General features: G+C 47.1%; 3 protein-coding genes and 1 pseudogene across 3 annotated transcripts; 2 read left to right on the top strand and 2 right to left on the bottom strand.

Annotated features, from left to right (window-relative positions):
• Nucleotides 1-390: 390 nt before the first annotated feature.
• On the bottom strand, nucleotides 391-24421 carry LOC128723848 (uncharacterized). Its single transcript, XM_053817615.1, is given in 10 exon segments — nucleotides 391-713; nucleotides 3177-3367; nucleotides 5745-5799; nucleotides 15482-15760; nucleotides 18341-18773; nucleotides 20837-21222; nucleotides 23641-24082; nucleotides 24161-24211; nucleotides 24213-24250; nucleotides 24409-24421. Coding segments are annotated over 10 exon segments (2211 nt in total).
• Nucleotides 8705-9218, bottom strand: LOC128723383 (adult cuticle protein 1-like). The gene is made up of 2 exons (XM_053817116.1): nucleotides 9195-9218; nucleotides 8705-9109 (listed from the first exon to the last, which is right to left on the bottom strand). The coding sequence occupies exons 1-2, from the start codon at nucleotides 9198-9200 to the stop codon at nucleotides 8705-8707; spliced, it is 411 nt and encodes a 136-aa protein (XP_053673091.1). The 5' UTR covers nucleotides 9201-9218.
• Nucleotides 10805-11319, top strand: LOC128723384 (adult cuticle protein 1-like). Its single transcript, XM_053817117.1, has 2 exons — nucleotides 10805-10851; nucleotides 10932-11319. Exons 1-2 carry the CDS (start codon nucleotides 10846-10848, stop codon nucleotides 11277-11279), a joined length of 354 nt encoding a protein of 117 aa, XP_053673092.1. The 5' UTR covers nucleotides 10805-10845; the 3' UTR covers nucleotides 11280-11319.
• Nucleotides 12823-13481, top strand: LOC128723382 (adult cuticle protein 1-like; annotated as a pseudogene).

Genomic DNA, 24421 nt, shown 5'->3' with positions numbered 1-24421 from the left:
ATTCGAGCATGGGGAGGAATTCGTTGGTGAACTTCCGCAGAGAAGGTATGGGAGACAATTGTTGCTGGAGAACAGTGAAACCATTTAAAAGCACAGTAAAGGGACGGGAAAAATACGACGATCGGTTATTGGTTGGAAACGATTAAAACAGTAGAATTAAAACAAAAACATTATTGTCATTTTAAATAAAAAAAAGTAACAGAAAGAGTAACATATCTCTATGTTTATAAGCAAACATAAAACATGCAATAAGCAAATAATAAATATCATAGTTCGATGAAAACAATACGAATATAAAATTTCAGCCAACACGTCCTTCGACAAAAAAAAACTTAAATATTGTGCAGAAACTATGCTCCATTTATTTACATCATCATTTTGAAAATTTGTCTAAGCAACGATCGATTTCTGGTTGACGAGGTGTCCTGGCAGAGGAGCCACATGCACGGCTCCCGGGTTGGCAGCAACGTACTTGGCAGCATGAGCCTCAACTGGTAGGTAATTGTTGTATCCATAGCCGTATCCATGGCCGAGTCCGTATCCTCCATACAGTCCCAGCGAGTTGACCGACTTCAGAGTGTTCACGTTAGCCTGGACAACAGTCGGGGCATACTTCGATCCGTAGTATCCTCCATGCAGACCCCATGGGTTAACCGTCTGCAGAGTGTTCACGTTGGCCTGGACGACAGTTGGAGCGTACTTCGAACCGTAGAGTCCTCCATACAGACCATTGTTATAGCCAGCGTATGGAAGAGTGGTCGAGTACGGGTACGATAGTCCATGGTCCAGGAAGGAAGAGTATCCAAGTCCTGCAAGGGACGAGTAGTGACCCAGACCATCATAGGTGTTCAGGCCATACAGTCCCGAGTTGTAGGAGTACGGAAGGACTGTCTGCACTGCTGGCAGATAGGATCCGTTGGAGACAGTGGCCAGAGCTAGGACAGCGATCGCGATGAATCCCTAGAAAGCGAAGATCAACATGCGATCGCATTATTATCAATCGAAGACTTCCCACACTCCGTTATCAACTCACCTTCATTTTTACAGTTGAATGCCTCGATTGATTGGTTTCGATCGCGAAAAGAGCTGCAAGCGAACTGTGATCGTTTGACCGCCGGATCGTCTGCTTTTATAATGACGACGACACGGTTGCTGTTTTCGGTTGTTAGTCCTTGGTGGAACACTTTTCCTTTCGTTTTCCACTTCCGTAAAGAGGCACTATAAAAGATGCCGCAAGCTGTGTCGTCGATATCAGTTCTCAGACAGCTCTTCAATCAACACAGTGCAGTCGTATCCAAAAATCATCAAAATGAAGGTAAACGCTTCATCTAAACCAACGACGATCGCTTTTCCTAACGTTTTTCTTCGCCTTTTCCAGTTCTTCTTCGCAATCATGGCGCTTGCCTTCATCGCTGCCTCTGAGGCGTCTTACCTGCCGTACGATGATGTCCTTTCGTACTCCGGATATGGCACGGGACTCCCACTGTCCAAGGTGATCGTTGGCTCGTCGTACGATCTTCCAGCGGTCGTGGACAAGTACTCCTATCCCTCGTGGTATGGTTCCTATCCTGCAGTGAAGAAAGTGGTCGAATACCCATCGGTTGCTCCGGTGCTGGCCACGAAGGTCGTCGATAACAGCTACGGACTGGGATACAACAAGCTCGTCGCTCCTGTTGTGGCCACTAAGGTCGTTGATAACAGCTACGGACTTGGATACAACAAGCTCGTCGCTCCGGTCCTTTCGCATGGCTACGGTCTAGGATATAACAAGCTCGTCGCCCCGGTTGTCGCCTCCAAAGTCGTCGATGACAGTCTGTTGAGCTACGGCGGATACGGACTGGGATACAACAAGTATCTTTCGTCCACTCCAGTTGCCAAATACGTGCTGTAGATGTAAATAATGTTGTTTTAATAAACCGGATCCGATTCATGACGTATGCATATGACGTTCGTTGAGTTTATTCATTCTCTTTGTGCTTCGCTTCGGTTAGAATGGCATTCGCTACATTTTTTGCCACTTTTTGGAAGCTTAGTTCGTACAATCACTTTGATTTGGATGCCTGATCGTCAGCTAGTTTCGTTGATATAAAAGATCGCTTCTGCGCTAGCATCAATCAGAATCAGAACGATCTCTAGTACGATCACACATCAGTGACCTCTCCACATCTCCAACCAGCAATCATGAAGGTAAAACGATCGAGTTTCGGAAGCTCAAGCTAGGTTCGATCCTTTGATTCAAATTATCTTATTCTCGCAGTGCATCGCAGCTGTAGTCATGGTGGCTCTGGCCGTTGTCGCTGAGTGCGGTGTCGTTCCAGTTCCGGTAGTGTACACTGCCCCGGAAACGACTGTCGTCCAGCAGAACGTGGTTCCGAAATACGTTGTTCCGGCTCCTCTGACCTATGCTGCTCCGGCTGTTGCCTCTTATCCGACCTACTCATATGCTGCGCAAACCGTCTCCCATGCCGTCCCAGCTGTGTCCTATGCTCGTGTCGCATCAGTAGCCCCAGTTGCATACTCTGCTCCGACATTCTACGCCGATTCGGAAGTCGTTAACGCTGCTCCAGTAGCCGTGGCTCCAGCTGCTGCTATCGTTGCTCAGCCTGCCGTTGCCGTGGTGGCCCAGAAGGAGGCTCGCTACGTTGCTGCCAACCGTGGCGCTGTTCATGAGGCTCCTTTGGCCGGTCACGCCGTCAACCAGCAGTCGTTGAACATTGAGCCAGCTCCTGGAACTCTGTAAAGTCGTCTCGAAATTAGTGTTCATAGTGCTGGGATGCTTTCTTTCTTTTGTGTGAGCTTGCTAAGTCAAAATGAAACTATCCTCTTTGATACAATAAACGTGGGTTTGTTAAGCTACCTGTGAGTCCTTGAAATAATAAGTTTTTGGTTTAGGAGATTATGATAGATGAGAAGAACAATCTAATTTGTTAAACAATGTTACTCAAAGAATAGTTTTGATGAATATGCTTTATTTGGGTCTTCAATCAAGTATTTACAGCCACTCAACAGATCATTTATCACAGTCAATTATGCCACGATCGCCTTCTGGTTGACGAGGTGTCCTGGCAGAGGAGCAACATGCACGGCTCCCGGGTTGGCAGCAACATACTTGGCAGTATGAGCCTCAACTGGCAGGTAGTTGTTGTATCCATAGCCGTATCCATGGCCCAGTCCATATCCTCCATACAGTCCCAGCGAGTTGACCGACTTCAGAGTGTTCACGTTAGCCTGGACAACAGTTGGGGCATACTTCGATCCGTAGTATCCTCCATGCAGACCCCATGGGTTAACCGTCTGCAGAGTGTTCACGTTGGCCTGGACGACGGTCGGAGCGTACTTTGATCCATAGTATCCTCCATATAGACCATTGTTGTAGCCAGCGTAGGGAAGAGCGGTCGAGTACGGGTACGATAGTCCATGGTCCAGGACGGACGAGTATCCAAGTCCTGCAAGGGACGAGTAGTGACCCAGACCATCATAGGTGTTCAGACCATATAGTCCCGAATTGTAGGAATACGGGAGGACTGGGTGCACTGCTGGCAGATAGGATCCGTTGGAGACAGTGGCTAGAGCCAGGACGGCGATCGCGAGAATGCACTGTTGAACACACGAATAAATCATTCTGATTTCTTAGTCTATTTGGTACAGCTTACCTTCATGTTTGGAGTTTAATGTGCTGGAAGCTTGCTGGTATTCTCGGTAAAGGCTCAATTGAAACTGATGTCTGCTGCTAGATATCCGTTGCTTAAATACCGAGTGGCTTTATCAACCAATCGAAAACGAGGAATTTTTCACTCGATTTGGGCGATTTTTCAAATATTGAAAGTGAAATCAAATACCATATTAAGTTAAATACAAGGTTCAAAGCAGACACAATCTCGTCACGCTTGACATAAGATCGTCATTAAAAAGCGGAAGGTGAGAAGAGTTCAGGCTAGCCTATTTGCTATAGCTGCTTCCGATTTCATGGTTCGTCAAACAAGCCGTATTTGTCATGATGTATTGGACTTCGAGATGCTCTTAACACCCATATCACCAAATTCGAGCTTTATGAAGTGAGTCGAATTGTCAAATTATCCTTGATTTACCGCAGCTGCAAATTGACCTTACGCAGGCAATACGCTTGAAATAAAATCGAAATGCTGACACGTTTGAAGTATAAAAGCGACAGACTCTAGCTCGATCATCACAGTTTCTGTCTATTGACTGCAACAAACAGTATTAGTTCACCATCAACATGAAGGTAGGTCACTAGTACGGTTCAAAAACAGTCATAATTTAACCCAATAAAACTCATCACAGGGATTCATCGCGATCGCTGTCCTGGCTCTGGCCTCTATCTCCAACGGATCTTATCTGCCAGCAGTGCACCCAGTCCTCCCGTATTCCTACAATTCGGGACTATATGGTCTGAACACCTATGATGGTCTGGGTCACTACTCGTCCCTTGCAGGACTTGGATACTCGTCCGTCCTGGACCATGGACTATCGTACCCGTACTCGACCGCTCTTCCCTACGCTGGCTATAACAATGGTCTGTATGGAGGATACTATGGATCGAAGTACGCTCCGACCGTCGTCCAGGCCAACGTAAACACTCTGCAGACGGTCAACCCATGGGGTCTGCATGGAGGATACTACGGATCGAAGTATGCCCCGACTGTTGTCCAGGCTAACGTGAACACTTTGAAGTCGGTCAACTCGCTGGGACTGTATGGAGGTTATGGACTCGGTCATGCATACGGACTCGGCCATGGATACGGCTACGGATACAACAACTACCTGCCAGTTGAGGCTCATGCTGCCAAGTACGTTGCTGCCAACCCGGGAGCCGTGCATGTTGCTCCTCTGCCAGGACACCTCGTCAACCAGAAGGCGATCGTGGCATAATTGACTGTGATAAATGATCTGTTGAGTGGCTGTAAATACTTGATTGAAGACCCAAATAAAGCAAAACCATCAAAACTATTCTTTGAGTAACATTGTTTAACAAATTAGATTGTTCTTCTCATCTGTCATAATATCCTAAACCAAAAACTTATTATTTCAAGGACTCACAGGTAGCTTAACAAGCCCACGTTTATTGTATCAAAGAGGATAGTTTCATTTTGACTTAGCAAGCTCACACAAAAGAAAGAAAGCATCCCAGCACTATGAACACTAATTTCGAGACGACTTTACAGAGTTCCAGGAGCTGGCTCAATGTTCAACGACTGCTGGTTGACGGCGTGACCGGCCAAAGGAGCCTCATGAACAGCGCCACGGTTGGCAGCAACGTAGCGAGCCTCCTTCTGGGCCACCACGGCAACGGCAGGCTGAGCAACGACAGCAGCAGCTGGAGCCACGGCTACTGGAGCAGCGTTGACGACTTCCGAATCGGTGTAGAATGTCGGAGCAGAGTATGCAACTGGACCTACTGATGCGACACGGGCATAGGACACAGCTGGGACGGCATGGGAGACGGTTTGCGCAGCATATGAGTAGGTCGGATAAGAGGCAACAGCCGGAGCAGCATAGGTCAGAGGAGCCGGAACAACGTATTTCGGAGCCACGTTCTGCTGGACGACAGTCGTCTCCGGGGCAGTGTACACTACCGGAACTGGAACGACGCCGCACTCAGCGACAACGGCTAGAGCCACCATGACTACAGCTGCGATGCACTGCGAGAAGAAGGTAATTTGAGTCAAAGGATCGAACCTACTTTGAGCTTCCGAAACTTGATCGTTTTACCTTCATGATTGCTGGTTGGAGATGTGGAGAGGTCACTGATGTGTGATCGTACTAGAGATCGTTCTGATTCTGATTGATGCTAGCGCAGAAGCGATCTTTTATATCAACGAAACTAGCTGACGATCAGGCATCCAAATCAAAGTGATTGTACGAACTAAGCTTCCAAAAAGTGGCAAAAAATGTAGCGAATGCCATTCTAACCGAAGCGAAGCACAAAGAGAATGAATAAACTCAACGAACGTCATATGCATACGTCATGAATCGGAGCCGGTTTATTAAAACAACATTATTTACATCTACAGCACGTATTTGGCAACTGGAGTGGACGAAAGATACTTGTTGTATCCCAGTCCGTATCCGCCGTAGCTCAACAGACTGTCATCGACGACTTTGGAGGCGACAACCGGGGCGACGAGCTTGTTATATCCTAGACCGTAGCCATGCGAAAGGACCGGAGCGACGAGCTTGTTGTATCCAAGTCCGTAGCTGTTATCGACGACCTTCGTGGCCAGCACCGGAGCAACCGATGGGTATTCGACCACTTTCTTCACTGCAGGATAGGAACCATACCACGAAGGATAGGAGTACTTGTCGACGACTGCTTGAAGATCGTACGACGAGCCAACGACCACCTTGGACAGTGGGAGTCCAGTGCCATATCCGGAGTACGAGAGGACATCATCGTACGGCAGGTAAGACGCCTCAGAGGCAGCGATGAAGGCAAGCGCCAGGATTGCGACGAAGAACTGAAAAAGGCGAAGAAAAACGTTAGGAAAAGCGATCGTCGTTGGTTTAAATGAACCGTGTACCTTCATTTTGATGATTTTTGGTGGAATACGACTGCACTGTGTTGATTGAAGAGCTGTCTGAGAACTGATATCGACGACACAGCTTGCGGCATCTTTTATAGTGCCTCTTTACGGAAGTGGAAAACGAAAGGAAAAGTGTTCCACCAAGGACTAACAACCGAAAACAGCAACCGTGTCGTCGTCATTATAAAAGCAGACGATCCGGTGGTCAAACGATCACAGTTCGCTTGCAGCTCTTTTCGCGATCGAAGCCAATCAATCGAGGCACTCAACTGTAAAAATGAAGGTGAGTTGATAACGGATTGTGGGAAGTATACAATCGGTGATAATACGATACGATCGCATGTTAATCTTCGCTTTCTAGGGATTCATCGCGATCGCTGTGCTGGCTCTGGCCACTATCTCCAAGGGCTCCTATCTGCCAGCAGTACAGACAGTCCTCCCGTATTCCTACAACTCGGGACTGTATGGTCTGAACACCTATGATGGTCTGGGTCACTACTCGTCCCTTGCAGGACTTGGATACTCGTCCGTCCTGGACCATGGACTATCGTACCCGTACTCGACCGCTCTTCCCTACGCTAGCTACAACAATGGTCTGTATGGAGGATACTATGGATCAAAGTACGCTCCGACCGTCGTCCAGGCCAACGTGAACACTCTGCAGACGGTCAACCCATGGGGTCTGCATGGAGGATACTACGGATCGAAGTATGCCCCGACTGTTGTCCAGGCTAATGTGAACACTTTGAAGTCGGTCAACTCGCTGGGACTGTATGGAGGATACGGACTCGGCCATGGATACGGTTACGGATACAACAACTACCTGCCAGTTGAGGCTCATGCTGCCAAGTATGTTGCTGCCAACCCGGGAGCCGTGCATGTGGCTCCTCTGCCAGGACACCTCGTCAACCAGAAGGCGATCGTTGCCTAAACTGTGATATTACGTCGAGCTTCAAACCATTTTGTATGCTGCAATAAATCTTTTAATTTTATTTCATAACGAACATCCAGCTTCCATTAATTCATCACAAAGACCTCCTGAACTTTTAATGCCTGCAAGGTTGTTCAAATTAGGGACACCACCACTGCACTGATCGGTCGAGCTATTTAGCTACAAACACTAACGAGAACGTCACATCGATCGAGCGCTCGAGAAAAGCGATACTAGGAAATGCACGCCAGCGCGCTACCGTTGCAATTAACGTGCAAAATAAAATAATCGCCATCGAAATGCCATCGATTGGAAGGGAGGTGTCGGTCAAATGCAGCGCGACCTATTCATGTCCTCCTTGAACGACTTATGTACGGCTGACCGTTACATCGATCGGCCCAACCAACCACCTTCAAATCCACCTCATTAAGCTGACGGGTGGGTTTGGTGACGTATTGTCCCTTTTCATCGATCGCAACGAAACAACCACTCTTGAACACCACAAAGCACAGATCGAGTGGGGAGACAAAATACCTTTCCCACCTCACAGCACCAATCTTAAGCAGTCAATCAACCAAACGTGGAACGGTTTCAGTGGCGTACCACTGCACAACGAGTTTCCCGCGTGCCATGATGCCGTTACAGCCGGAAGGCACTTTCGAGGGCCACGCAACTCGCGCCCCACGCGCGAAGAAACGCATACGCACCGTGGCTACGCAACCGCGTTCGTGAGTTCCAAAATTCAAGATCAATGTCAACGAGCAGTCGTTCGGTTGGAACGCTGGAACCGGTTGATTCGGGCGGTGACCATGCGGTGACGAATCGTAATTACAGACTCCATCGAACATGGGGCCACCACCCGAGCGCTGCATTAATTGCTTGGTTGAAAGAAACCGACCAGTACTACCCGATCTGTCACCGGGCGGAACCGTGGGCGACCTTCGAGTGGGCGAGGTTTTTCCGCTGACATAACGCATGCAGTTGATCGATGCATCCACGTGGCTGCAGACAGAGTGCGTGCAGAGTTGCAAACCCAACACCGCGCGTGAGATATGCGAAGGGAAACAGCAAAGGACAATGTCATGGCGAACGGGCACGTGTACGTGCATTCGAGCAGCTTCACAATCGCATCTTTTCGGAAATGATCTTCTTCGATCAGACATGAGAGAACACCGCAGGTGAGCTTTAGGGCACGTTTATTGAGGTAGATACAGGAATGAAGAGAGCATATTTACAGCGTACCAGGAGCCGGGGCCAGGTTCAGCGATTGCTGGTTGACAGCATGTCCGGCCAAAGGAGCCTCATGGACGGCACCACGGTTAGCAGCGACGTAACGAGCCTCATGCTGAACGTGAGGAGTATACACGGTGGCAGCTGGAGCAGCGTAGGTAACCGGATGAACAGCAGTTGCGGCGTATCCATGAGCGGCCACGTACGGTGAGGCCACATACGGAGCGGCCACATATGGTGAGGCCACGTACGGGGTGGCATAACCCGACACGACGTACTTCGGGGCAACGTTCTGCTGGACAACTGTGGTCTGTGGAACAGAGTAGGCCAGCGGGACGGCGTACGACGCGTAGGCGCTTCCCTCAACGGCAACGGCCAGGGCGACCATGACTGCAACGATGATGCACTGCAAAATGACAAACCCTCACGATTAGTACACGCACAGGCACATGCATCCCCTGTTTTGACACCCTTTGGTGGCCCTGCACTACCTTCATGTTTACGGATTTTTTTTGTTTTTTGGAAAAACTGCGGAAGGTTGCTTCAGAGCTGGGCAGAACTCAACCAACGTTTGATGTTGACAGGACTCTCGCGTGGGTCTTTTATACCGCGCAATCGGTGGCTAGAACCAATGGCTGAATCCAATTCTTCACCCTCACAACAAAAAACAGCACCACCCAAAGGTGTTGCTCCAAAAAAAAAACGCAACACACCATTCACAGAACGGAATAGGGAATGTATCCTGCGGCTAGGGGTAATTGTGCCTCCGCGTTCTTTGTCCGTGTCGGAACACCGATTCGTACGTTCGCCTCGAGCACATGCCTTTCAGTTATCAACGCTTCAACATGGTACACTTTGAACCCGAGTGCGTTCGAATGGCAAGCTGTTGCGAATGACATTCGGCACCAGGATGTGGGACTGGCCGTTTGGTACATGAAAGCGAGAAAGAGAAACCGAGGCGAGCTGCCCAAAATAGAGACATTCGCGAGCCCGAAAACGGATGTCGAGATAGTGATCGCATGGGGTAGATCGGGTGCGAGATATGGCGGCGATCAGGAGCTTGATTTTTCGCGTCCGGATGGAATAAGTGATTTTTGAGACAGCGTAGCACCTTTAACTAATAGCCATTTATTTGGCGTTAGCGTCGAAAGGTTTTTTATTACGGTTAATTGTTGGCGTTTGGTGTTGGCATTATAGTTAATGCCTTCTGAAAGTTATGATTAATTTTAGTTGTAATGTAAGCATGGAAGAACAGACATTCGATTGCTCAACGATTGAGACTTTAGAACAAGGCTCAAATATCTAATACCTATAAGGCAATATAATAAGACTTTACCTTTTGAATCGTGCATCTAACGATCGTACACATTAGTTCAAAATTTATTAAAGCAAGTAAACATATTTATGAATTTTCTCATCCAAAAGAAATGGTGTCTTAATATATGTGATAAATCCAAATAAATGATAAAAATGATTTTTTATATTTTATCTTCTAATTTAGTTAGATGATTCTAGCTCTAAACTTTTGAAAAAATATTACTTTTTCCTCACAACTTATTAAAGGATCACACTCATTTTATTTATTGTATAAAATATAATATTCATTTCAGTCCGTAAAATCTCTCCATTCTCGTCGATCGACCTGATATCGATAGCCAGTTCACGGAGTTTGCTCAAGGAAAGTGCAAGACCTTTGCAATAGCCGATGCGCTCAACCGCATCCGATGCACCCGCCCGTGCATCGCTGGTGTTTTGTTACAATTCTCTCTCGCCCACTAGTGGCACCAGTGTGGGTGATCGCGGAATGGTTGACATATTTTTGCCATCGATTCCACGAACGCATTACCAACATTGGAGGTGATTTCCGGCAAAAGTACCACCGACGACGAATGCCATGGTTCGGTAGCGCGACGCGAGCTTTTGCAAGGAGTGGGAAATGAGAGAATAATCGCGCACGATAGCGAACGGTAGGTCGTGTGCGTACACGCGCCTGTGAGTCCCCCCAGGGTCATTGGCCAAAAGGGGGTGAGTTCGAGAATGAATCGAGAGTCTTATAAAAAGCACTCGAACTCGCTGAAACGACATCAGATCAACCCCAGCACTCAGGTACAACGCAACCGCGAGCCAACAACTCAAACAATCATGAAGGTAAGAAGGACTGCACCGAAGCAAGCTCCTGGTAGGATGAGGATCAGGATTAACTTTAACACCGAATTTTCCCGCCCCAGTGCATCGCAGCTGTAGTCATGATGACGCTCGCCGTTGCCGTCCAGGGATCGTCCGTGAGCTACTGGGGTAATGGGGCGGCTCTGCCTTATCTGGCGCCGGCCCCCATCGGAAGCTGGGTACAGGACAATTCATACGCCAGAATTGTATCTCCATGGAACTACGCTTACCAGGCCCCAGTCGCGTACGTCGAGCCATCGTACGCCTACCAGCCGGCGGTGGTGGCCGTGGCCCCAAAGGAAGCTCGCTATTTGGCCGCCAATCGTGGTGCTGTCCATGAGGCTCCTCTGCCAGGACACGTCGTTAACCAGCAGTCGCTGAACCTGGCCCCGGCTCCGGGCACTCTGTGAATCCTAGGCATCGTTGGCAAGTGACCACAAACCGTTTGAAAGCTGCGAATAAAAAGCTCGTTGTGATACTGTAATCTACGCAAGTGTGTTTTGTTTTTATTCGATTCGTTCTCTCCTCTAGAAAATATTGGACAATTTTTATATGCTATTTCAGATCGCAAAGCTATATCAAATTATTTTATTTGATTGTGTGACATTGTGAAGAATTAAATTCAATACTTCTTTATCACCCATTTTGTATAACAAAAAACATAAATTTAAGCATCCGCCATATGAACAGATTTTCATATCGTGTTGCACTCAAAACGATAATGATATTAAATCTATAAAAAAACGTCTTTCATATCGATGGACCATGCGTCTTATAAAATCTTTTTTTTTGTAACAGATCAATGATTTGATCAATTTTCACGTTTCAAAAATCATAAGGGACAGTATTGAGAATCTTATATACATATGAGGTTAGTGAGATTAAAGCTCACATAATTTGTTGCTGGAATTTAAGTAACACTACTGTGGAATGTGTTTAACTGCTGGAATATAACTGTGCTACCGCATTCTTTACATAAATGTATCCAGCCAAAGTTTCTGAGTTCAACCAAAAAACCTTGGGTTGTCATAAAAGGAAATGCAAACTGAATGCAAACCAATTAGTGTGTGGCTTCAATATCGCTTGAATTCTAATAAATAATATCAATATTAATTTCCCTCAATTATTTCAATCGTAGTGTTTCCTTTTTTCGTGCTATTATTAACAAGCAACTTTGCCTTAACGCTTCAAACCGGTACTACAACTATCCTGTTCGGAATGCCAACCAGCCATTTTTGGCAAGTGACATGTTAAATTGCAAAACAAAAGCTTAAATCATACAGGATCAACCGAGGAGCAAAAAAAACTCATGGCACCAGCCGATCGAAGCGTCTCTCGTCGTGCACCACCCAAGCGTCTGATTTGGTAATACGAATATCGCGTTGGCTAATACCGGCTAAAATTATCGTACCACACCACAAAGCGTTACGGTTGCTTTACTTTTAATTTCGTTGGGTTCTAAATTTTTTTTTGACTCGACAATTCGTCTCGACATGCACACCCCTCACACGGTAACCAAAAGCTAGTACAGGTTGTACCGGTTTAGAATTACATTCCCTTTTGGCCGTTCTTCAGGAAGTGTGGTCACTCCGGGGCCGACGTTGGGACGAGAATTTGGCGAAGGAATAAAACTAATTCGACGACAAGCAGAAGCATAAATAGCACGTATTCAACCGCCCAGAACGATGTGTAGTGTAATTCTTGCTGGATGTTTTTTTCTTTTTTGTTGGTCTGTTTCTTCTTCTAACCGCAACGATCTCTTGGGACTGACTTTTCCTTTCGCCGGTTCCGGCGGAGTTGCTTCCAGAGTGAGAACAACAAAAAATGAACCAAAAAACTTTGGCCCCCTTTGGGCGGGGATTTGCTTGGCAGATTTGGTGGACCACGATCAATCAACCGGCCGGGTGATCACTTGTGATGGGGCGTGACATATAAATAGTGCTCAGTCTGCAGATGGAAGTCATACCGAAGCCGTTCTCAGAACAACGTACATCCCTCGCCTTCCAGCGGAATTACCAACGTCCACACAAACAAGCATCATGAAGGTGAGTCACTGGTGATAGACACCTGATAAGAGAGCTCGTTATCGCCCTAGCTCCTTTTCATCCTAGCTCCTTATCGCGCTAGCTCCTTTTCATCCTAGCTCCTTACCATCATCCTTAAATTCTAACCGTCAACTTGAATCGTCCTTTTTACAGTGCATCGCAGCTGTAGTCATGGTCGCTTTGGCCGCCACCGTCCAGGCTGGCATTGTCGTCCCGTCGGCATACAACGCCATCCCGTCGGTGTACAGCGTCCCGACGTCGACCGTCGTCCAGCAGAACGTCGTGCCCAAGTACGTCACGGCCTACTCTGCCCCGGTTGTCGCCCCCTATGCCACCTATGCTGCCGCCCCGGCCATCACCTACGCTGCCCACGGATCGGTGGCCTACGCTGCTCCGACCGCCTATGCCTACAACCAGGCCGCTTACGTCCCGACCGTGTACGCCCCGGTCCAGAAGGAGGCCACCTATGTCGCGGCTACCCGTGGAGCTGTCCATGAGGCTCCCCTGGTCGGACACGCCATCAACCAGAAGTCGCTCAACATCGAACCGGCACCCGGAACGCTGTAAATGGTGGATCTTTGGATGAAGTTTGGTTAACCTTTTTTTTTTGCTATGAGAATGCGCGTTTGAAATAGATTGGATTGTTGCAAGGATCACGCCGTGTACGCTGTGGCTTTCGTTTGATGACATTGGGCTTTCGCTTGCGGTGGTTTGGGGGAGGGAAGCACACAACCATGGCCGTTTTTGTGCAGTGTGCGAAATCGTAATTTATACTTTGGATGAGAGCTAAGCCAGCTCCACGCACTATTAGCTAGCTCGATCGCTTTCTTATACTGTCGGGTTTACGGCATGAGTTTTCGGCCTTTCCAAATGTGGTGATCGTTTACGTCTGTTCCAAGGTTTGTTCTTGCCTAAAAGATGCATTTTTGAAACAAAACAAATGTTCATATAATAACAATACCGGATGTGTTGCCAAAAAGAAAGGAAAAGTAAGCAGAAACTTGATCGTCAAACGATCATATGTGTTTTAAACACCTTCATACTTGAAGCCCTAGGCTTAATAAAAATAAAAAATATATATTGAGATTTCGAAATTATCTAATTTCATCTCATGATATACGAGCTATGTGCTTCCTTTTCCACCCTTATACTAGTCGATGTTGTACAGCACCCTGCAGAGATAATACCGCTCGATTCAAACCTTTTGTTGCGAACTCATTTTAAATCGCAAAAATATCTAAAATTAACCACCCCAATTATGCATCACGTCCCCAAACACCGATCAAATCAACTCCATACAAAAAGGCATAATCTAAATTGCTTAACCGCTCGCCCACGCTAGCACTTCGTCGTGGTCAACCCTAAGCCCAGGGCAATTAAGCCCTCCTAATTGGATTACAAAAGCGTCTCCATGGCGCCGATCCCAACATTACCGCTTTCGATTGAACCCAACGAGCCCCTTCGCAAACCGGAAAGCTCCTGCTGGAACCGGTCCAACCGGCGTTCTGTTGGTCTGTTTTTTTTTTCCAAATCTCTTTACCACCGAGAGGGCCAGGGGCGTGGTTGATCTTTCGTGCCCCCGACACACGCAGCACCAATTACCAACCCTCAGAAGATGCGTACTAAGAGGGATGAAATCTCGACACAAAAATATAAGATGTCAATCATGGGGGTAACTGGTTTTAACGAACGCGGAGGGTAAAAAATGGCACACGAAAAGAAGCGAAAAAGGAGTCACGCTCAAATAAATCGATCACACAATAACAATCTCAAGGTCGAACCGGCTCGCTGGCCCTCGTTGGCCGGGTTCGCGGTTCTCGTAGTCTTTCTTTCGCATCCCTTCACTGCGTGCTTCGCTTTGTGACGCTTTGCGGTCCATTTCCTGCTCTGATCCGGCCAGCTGAGAGAACCTGCCAACGCACAAAGGCTCTAGACGTAAGAACGATACGCTGGCCAGACGGCTTTAGTAGGTTTTTGGTTTCGCAACGATTGCCAAAACGATCGCACCTAGATCACGGCACGCCTAGCACATATATGGGCAGTCCAAGCTGGCTCCACCCTCGCGTGGTCTGATCGGGAATCGATTCGATCTGGATTGCGATCCGTGCTTCGAAGACGCGAAATGAACCAATTCTTCGTCCCCGTTAACCCTCCACCACCCAAATGATTCGAGTTACAAGATGTTGCGATCGAAATTCCCCGGCACTCTGGCGAGCACATTTTTCCGCATTTTGATCAATCGAAATTACTGACCGGCAAACCGGTTCGAGCCGGTTTTAAATGAAACGGTGGAACGAGCCTCTGCGGGTGTGAACCGGTTGGCGTGGAGAAAAACGTAAACGAAAGGAAAAGCATAAGCAAATTATGTTTTAAAAGCGTGTGTGCAAGTTTGGCGGGGTTTATTTATGTTTAGGCAACGATCGACTTTTGATTAACGATGTGACCGGGAAGGGGCGCCACATGCACGGCTCCTGGGTTGGCAGCAACGTACTTGGCAGCATGAGCCTCAACTGGCAGGTAGTTGTTGTATCCGTAGCCGTATCCATGGCCGAGTCCGTATGCATGACCCAGTCCATATCCTCCATACAGTCCCAGCGAGTTGACCGACTTCAGAGTGTTCACGTTAGCCTGGACAACAGTCGGGGCATACTTCGATCCGTAGTATCCTCCATGCAGACCCCATGGGTTAACCGTCTGCAGAGTGTTCACGTTGGCCTGGACGACGGTTGGAGCGTACTTCGATCCATAGTATCCTCCATACAGACCATTGTTATAGCCAGCGTATGGAAGAGCGGTCGAGTACGGGTACGACAGTCCATGGTCCAGGACGGACGAGTATCCAAGTCCTGCAAGGGACGAGTAGTGACCCAAACCATCATAGGTGTTTAGACCATACAGTCCCGAGTTGTAGGAATACGGGAGGACTGTCTGTACTGCTGGCAGATAAGATCCGTTGGAGACAGTGGCCAGAGCCAGGACAGCGATCGCGATGAATCCCTGTTTGAACATATGTGAAATTTTTAATTTTTAATTGTATTCGTGCTGAATTTTCGATGCTATTAAACGTAAATTATTGTCTTAAACTTCTAGTAATTACTACCTTCATATTGCACAAATTATTTTTTTGTTATTAAAGAAATGGCTGGACTCTAGTGCTCTTTCAAGTAAACTGTGAGGAATGTCTGATTTGGTTTGCCATTTTATACTGAATTTTTCATGGTCATTGGTTTATGTCCCCTTACAAATTTTCCTTCCATCACACCTCAATGACCAGTAGTGGTATAAAAAAGTTAAACACCATCTTTCGTGACTTAACGATGTTTCAATCGATGTTCCATTGATAATCCATTCGCCCGTTTAATTGATTGGGGGCGTACATTTTTGGCATTGATCGCGAAATTTTTTCCGGCCCAATGTCCGGTGGCTAGTGTCTCATTTTTCGGTCTTCATAAGCCAAGGTTGCCTATCATAGCTTTACTTCTTTCGTAAATGGTATAAAAAGAGCAACAATGTAAAGATTTTTCATCAGTGTAACATTGTTCGTCCAACGCTGCAGCAGTTTTCCTACTGAAAAATGAAGGTAACAATGCAGCACAAAAATTGGCTCAAGTGAACAAATAATAGAAGAATTTTCCCACAGGGTTTCATCGCGATCGCTGTCCTGGCTCTAGCCACTGTCTCCAACGGATCTTACCTGCCAGCAGTGCAGACAGTCCTCCCGTACTCCTACAACTCGGGACTGTATGGTCTGAACACCTATGATGGTCTGGGTCACTACTCGTCCCTTGCAGGACTTGGATACTCTTCCTTCCTGGACCATGGACTATCGTACCCGTACTCGACCACTCTTCCATACGCTGGCTATAACAATGGTCTATATGGAGGATACTATGGATCAAAGTACGCTCCGACCGTCGTCCAGGCCAACGTGAACACTCTGCAGACGGTTAACCCATGGGGTCTGCATGGAGGATACTACGGATCGAAGTATGCCCCGACTGTTGTCCAGGCTAACGTGAACACTCTGAAGTCGGTCAACTCGCTGGGACTGTATGGAGGATACGGACTCGGCCATGGATACGGCTATGGATACAACAACTACCTGCCAGTTGAGGCTCATACTGCCAAGTATGTTGCTGCCAACCCGGGAGCCGTGCATGTTGCTCCTCTGCCAGGACACCTCGTCAACCAGAAGGCGATCGTGGCATAATTGACTGTGATAAATGATCTGTTGAGTGGCTGTAAATACTTGATTGAAGACCCAAATAAAGCAAATCCATCAAAACTATTCTTTGAGTAACATTGTTTTAAAAATAAGATTGTTCTTCTCATCTATCATAATATCCTAAACCAAAAACTTATTATTTCAAGGACTCACAGGTAGTTTAACAAACCCACGTTTATTGTATCAAAAAGGATAGTTTCATTTTGACTTAGCAAGCTCACACAAAAGAAAGAAAGCATCCCAGCACTATGAACACTAATTTCGAGACGACTTTACAGAGTTCCAGGAGCTGGCTCAATGTTCAACGACTGCTGGTTGACGGCGTGACCGGCCAAAGGAGCCTCATGAACAGCGCCACGGTTGGCAGCAACGTAGCGAGCCTCCTTCTGGGCCACCACGGCAACGGCAGGCTGAGCAACGACAGCAGCAGCTGGAGCCACGGCTACTGGAGCAGCGTTGACGACTTCCGAATCGGCGTAGAATGTCGGAGCAGAGTATGCAACTGGAGCTACTGATGCGACACGGGCATAGGACACAGCTGGGACGGCATGGGAGACGGTTTGCGCAGCATATGAGTAGGTCGGATAAGAGGCAACAGCCGGAGCAGCATAGGTCAGAGGAGCCGGAACAACGTATTTCGGAGCCACGTTCTGCTGGACGACAGTCGTTTCCGGGGCAGTGTACACTACTGGAACTGGAACGACGCCGCACTCAGCGACAACGGCCAGAGCCACCATGACTACAGCTGCGATGCACTGCGAGAAGAAGATAATTTGAGTCAAAGGATCGAACCTAGTTTGAGCTTCCGAAACTTGATCGTTTTACCTTCATGATTGCTGGTTGGAGATGTGGAGAGGTCACTGATGTGTGATCGTACTAGAGATCGTTCTGATTCTGATTTATGCTAGCGCAGAAGCGATCTTTTATATCAACGAAACTAGCTGACGATCAGGCATCCAAATCAAAGTGATTGTACGAACTAAGCTCCCAAAAAGTGGCAAAAAATGTAGCGAATGCCATTCTAACCGAAGCGTAGCACAAAGAGAATGAATAAACTCAACGAACGTCATATGCATACGTCATGAATCGGAGCCGGTTTATTAAAACAACATTATTTACATCTACAGCACGTATTTGGCAACTGGAGCGGACGAAAGATACTTGTTGTATCCCAGTCCGTATCCGCCGTAGCTCAACAGACTGTCATCGACGACTTTGGAGGCTACAACCGGGGCGACGAGCTTGTTATATCCTAGACCGTATCCATGCGAAAGGACCGGAGCGACGAGCTTGTTGTATCCCAGGCCATAGCTGTTATCAACGACCTTAGTGGCCACAACAGGAGCGACGAGCTTGTTGTATCCCAGTCCGTAGCTGTTATCGACGACCTTCGTGGCCAGCACCGGAGCAACCGATGGGTATTCGACCACTTTCTTCACTGCAGGATAGGAACCATACCACGAGGGATAGGAGTACTTGTCGACGACTGCTGGAAGATCGTACGAAGATCCAACGACCACCTTGGACAGTGGGAGTCCCGTGCCATATCCGGAGTACGAAAGGACATCATCGTACGGCAGGTAAGACGCCTCAGAGGCAGCGATGAAGGCAAGCGCCATGATTGCGACGAAGAACTGAAAAAGGAGAAGAAAAACGTTATGAAAAGCGATCGTCGTTTGCTTAAATGAACCGTGTACCTTCATTTTGATGATTTTTGGTGGAATACGACTGCACTGTGTTGATTGAAGAGCTGTCTGAGAACTGATATCGATGGCACAGCTAGAGGCATCTTTTATAGTGCCTCTTTAAGGAAGTGGAAAACGAAAGGAAAAGTGTTCCACCAAGGACTAACAACCGAAAACAGCAACCGTGTCGTCGTCATTATAAAAGCAGACGATCCGGCGGTCACACGATCACAGTTCGCTTGCAGCTCTTTTCGCGATCGAAGCCAATCAATCGAGGCATTCAACTGTAAAAATGAAGGTGAGTTGATAACGGAGTGTGGGAAATCTTCGATTAATAATAATACAATACGATCACTTGTTGATCTTCGCTTTCTAGGGATTCATCGCGATCGCTGTGCTGGCTCTGGCCACTGTCTCCAAGGGATCCTATCTGCCAGCAGTACAGACAGTCCTCCCGTATTCCTACAACTCGGGACTGTATGGTCTGAACGCCTATGATGGTCTGGGTCACTACTCGTCCCTTGCAGGACTTGGATATTCGTCCGTCTTGGACCATGGACTGTCGTACCCGTACTCGACCGCTCTTCCGTATGCTGGCTATAACAATGGTCTGTATGGAGGATACTATGGACCAAAGTACGCTCCGACCGTCGTCCAGGCCAACGTGAACACTCTGCAGACGGTCAACCCATGGGGTCTGCATGGAGGATACTACGGTTCGAAGTATGCCCCGACTGTTGTCCAGGCTAACGTGAACACTCTGAAGTCGGTCAACTCGCTGGGACTGTATGGAGGATATGGACTCGGCCATGGATACGGCTATGGATACAACAACTACCTGCCAGTTGAGGCTCATGCTGCCAAGTACGTTGCTGCCAACCCGGGAGCCGTGCATGTGGCTCCTCTGCCAGGACACCTCGTCAACCAGAAGGCGATCGTGGCATAGAAGTTTAAAATTGATTTTGTATACTAGTCAAAATGCACGAATTAATTATGCCCGAAAATAAATGATCATGTTGAAATATTTTGTATTATAGATTTAACTTAGAAAGAATGAACATTTGTATAAGTTGAATTTATTGTTTTTTTTTGTATGTAGGAGCCCTTTGATAGATCAACACTGCTAGCTTTAGCATTTAATTATCGTTTATTATGGTTATTTAGTATAAGTATGTTTGACAGTGTTATTAGAATGAATCGATATCAATTGATATATTATAATTTACTATGTTCTGATTTTTTGGTGGATAGTTTATAGATTTGTTGGTGGAGTAAATTAATCATTTTTAAGATTTAGAGCTGCGTTTCTGTCAAATTCAATAATATGGCCATTAATTTTTTTTATAAAACATCAAGAAAAATTACTTTTTACCATTAAATTACCGTTTTTTTTATAAGTATTTTTAACATTTGTTTTCTAATCCATTGATTTTAATTTGTTTAATATTGTACAATCATTTTTTTTTTCATGAGATGAATGAAGCTATAGATTTGTGATTCTGAACGATTATATTTTAATGCATAATTTCTGAATACGGCCAGGCCGTTATTAAATAAATAACAATAACATTATATCTTGACGCATATCATCCTTGAATATTACTAATCGACTCCTTGGAGTGCCAAGCTCAAAGGGATCTATATAATTAAATCGCTTCTTCAATATTCCATAAGGTACCAATATGACTAAACCGTTTCTAAATTTTTCAATGAAGCCAACATTTTTCATGTAGCCTGATGATCAGTCATGCAAATGACCGTTTAGTAGGCAAGAAGAATTATTAGAAATGTTAATCAGAATTGATGCTTAAAGGAAATGCAGTCAAAAATGCTGCCATGCAAGAATTTATAGAACAATAAACAAAACTTTTTAAAATAATATCCGTATAAACAAAACATTTGTTTTGATAAAAAATGTTCCAGGCAATTTATTTACACATTTCTTCTGTGCTGTGAACAAATCAAGCTACGATCGCCTTCTGGTTGACGAGGTGTCCTGGCAGAGGAGCTACATGGACGGCTCCCGGGTTGGCAGCAACGTACTTGGCAGCATGAGCCTCAACTGGCAGGTAGTTGTTGTATCCATAGCCGTATCCATGGCCGAGTCCGTATGCATGACCCAGTCCATATCCTCCATACAGTCCCAGCGAGTTGACCGACTTCAGAGTGTTCACGTTAGCCTGGACAACAGTTGGGGCATACTTCGATCCGTAGTATCCTCCATGCAGACCCCATGGGTTAACCGTCTGCAGAGTGTTCACGTTGGCCTGGACGACGGTCGGAGCGTACTTTGATCCATAGTATCCTCCATATAGACCATTGTTATAGCCAGCGTATGGAAGAGCGGTCGAGTACGGGTACGACAGGCCATGATCCAGAACGGACGAGTATCCTAGTCCTGCAAGGGACGAGTAGTGACCCAAACCATCATAGGCGTTCAGACCATACAGTCCCGAGTTGTAGGAATACGGGAGAACTGTCTGCACTGCTGGCAGGTAAGATCCGTTGGAGACAGTGGCCAGAGCTAGGACGGCGATCGCGATGAATCCCTAGAAAGCGAAGATCAACATGCGATCGTATCGTATTATTATCAATCGAAGAGTTCCCACACTCCGTTATCAACTCACCTTCATTTTTACAGTTGAGTGCCTCGATTGATTGGCTTCGATCGCGAAAAGAGCTGCAAGCGAACTGTGATCGTTTGACCGCCGGATCGTCTGCTTTTATAATGACGACGACACGGTTGCTGTTTTCGGTTGTTAGTCCTTGGTGGAACACTTTTCCTTTCGTTTTCCACTTCCGTAAAGAGGCACTATAAAAGATGCCTCAAGCTGTGTCGTCGATATCAGTTCTCAGACAGCTCTTCAATCAACACAGTGTAGTGGCATTCCACCAAAAATCATCAAAATGAAGGTACACGGTTCATTTAAGCAAACGACGATCGCTTTTCATAACGGTTTTCTTCCACTTTTTCAGTTCTTCGTCGCAATCATGGCACTTGCCTTCATCGCTGCCTCTGAGGCGTCTTACCTGCCGTACGATGATGTCCTCTCGTACTCCGGATATGGCACGGGACTCCCACTGTCCAAGGTGGTCGTTGGATCTTCGTACGATCTTCCAGCAGTCGTCGACAAGTACTCCTATCCCTCGTGGTATGGTTCCTATCCTGCAGTGAAGAAAGTGGTCGAATACCCATCGGTTGCTCCGGTGCTGGCCACGAAGGTCGTCGATAACAGCTACGGACTGGGATACAACAAGCTCGTCGCTCCTGTTGTGGCCACTAAGGTCGTCGATAACAGCTATGGCCTGGGATACAACAAGTACGTCGCTCCTGTTGTAGCCACTAAGGTCGTCGATAACAGCTATGGCCTGGGATACAACAAGCTCGTCGCTCCGGTCCTTTCGCATGGATACGGTCTAGGATATAACAAGCTCGTCGCCCCGGTTGTCGCCTCCAAAGTCGTCGATGACAGTCTGTTGAGCTACGGCGGATACGGACTGGGATACAACAAGTATCTTTCGTCCGCTCCAGTTGCCAAATACGTGCTGTAGATGTAAATAATGTTGTTTTAATAAACCGGCTCCGATTCATGACGTATGCATATGACGTTCGTTGAGTTTATTCATTCTCTTTGTGCTACGCTTCGGTTAGAATGGCATTCGCTACATTTTTTGCCACTTTTTGGGAGCTTAGTTCGTACAATCACTTTGATTTGGATGCCTGATCGTCAGCTAGTTTCGTTGATATAAAAGATCGCTTCTGCGCTAGCATAAATCAGAATCAGAACGATCTCTAGTACGATCACACATCAGTGACCTCTCCACATCTCCAACCAGCAATCATGAAGGTAAAAAGATCGAGTTTCGGAGGCTCAAGCTAGGTTCGATCCTTTGACTCAAATTATCTTATTCTCGCAGTGCATCGCAGCTGTAGTCATGGTGGCTCTGGCCGTTGTCGCTGAGTGCGGTGTCGTTCCAGTTCCGGTAGTGTACACTGCCCCGGAAACGACTGTCGTCCAGCAGAACGTGGCTCCGAAATACGTTGTTCCGGCTCCTCTGACCTATGCTGCTCCGGCTGTTGCCTCTTATCCGACCTACTCATATGCTGCGCAAACCGTCTCCCATGCCGTCCCAGCTGTGTCCTATGCTCGTGTCGCATCAGTAGGTCCAGTTGCATACTCTGCTCCGACATTCTACGCCGATTCGGAAGTCGTTAACGCTGCTCCAGTAGCCGTGGCTCCAGCTGCTGCTGTCGTTGCTCAGCCTGCCGTTGCCGTGGTGGCCCAGAAGGAGGCTCGCTACGTTGCTGCCAACCGTGGCGCTGTTCATGAGGCTCCTTTGGCCGGACACGCCGTCAACCAGCAGTCGTTGAACATTGAGCCAGCTCCTGGAACTCTGTAAAGTCCTCTCGAAATTAGTGTTCATAGTGCTGGGATGCTTTCTTTCTTATGTGTGAGCTTGCTAAGTCAAAATGAAACTATCATCTTTGATACAATAAACGTGGGCTTGTTAAGCTACCTGTGAGTCCTTGAAATAATAAGTTTTTGGTTTAGGATATTATGATAGATGAGAAGAACAATCTAATTTGTTAAACAATGTTACTCAAAGAATAGTTTTGATGGATTTGCTTTATTTGGGTCTTCAATCAAGTATTTACAGCCACTCAACAGATCATTTATCACAGTCAATTATGCCACGATCGCCTTCTGGTTGACGAGGTGTCCTGGCAGAGGAGCCACATGCACGGCTCCCGGGTTGGCAGCAACGTACTTGGCAGCATGAGCCTCAACTGGCAGGTAGTTGTTGTATCCATAGCCGTATCCATGGCCGAGTCCATATCCTCCATACAGTCCCAGCGAGTTGACCGACTTCAGAGTGTTCAGGTTAGCCTGGACAACAGTCGGGGCATACTTCGAACCGTAGTATCCTCCATGCAGACCCCATGGGTTGACCGTCTGCAGAGTGTTCACGTTGGCCTGGACGACGGTCGGAGCGTACTTTGGTCCATAGTATCCTCCATACAGACCATTGTTATAGCCAGCATACGGAAGAGCAGTCGAGTACGGGTACGACAGGCCATGATCCAGGACGGACGAGTATCCAAGTCCTGCAAGGGACGAGTAGTGACCCAGACCATCATAGGTGTTCAGACCATACAGCCCCGAGTTGTAGGAATACGGGAGGACTGTCTGTACTGCTGGCAGATAGGATCCCTTGGAGACAGTGGCCAGAGCCAGCACAGCGATCGCGATGAATCCCTAAAAAGCGAAGATCAACATGGGATCGTATCGTATTATTATCAATCGAAGAGTTCCCACACTCCGTTATCAACTCACCTTCATTTTTACAGTTGTGTGTCTCGATTGATTGGTTTCGATCGCGAAAAGAGCTGCAAGCGAACTGTGATCGTTTGACCGCCGGATCGTCTGCTTTTATAATGACGACGACACGGTTGCTGTTTTCGGTTGTTAGTCCTTGGTGGAACACTTTTCCTTTCGTTTTCCACTTCCTTAAAGAGGCACTATAAAAGATGCCTCTAGCTGTGCCATCGATATCAGTTCTCAGACAGCTCTTCAATCAACACAGTGTAGTGGCAT

The sequence above is a fragment of the Anopheles nili genome, chromosome 3, assembly GCF_943737925.1.
Source record: "Anopheles nili chromosome 3, idAnoNiliSN_F5_01, whole genome shotgun sequence".
Lineage (NCBI taxonomy): Eukaryota > Metazoa > Arthropoda > Insecta > Diptera > Culicidae > Anopheles > Anopheles nili.
The sequence above is the reverse complement of the archived record's forward strand: the minus strand, read 5'-3'. Positions and strand labels throughout refer to the sequence as shown.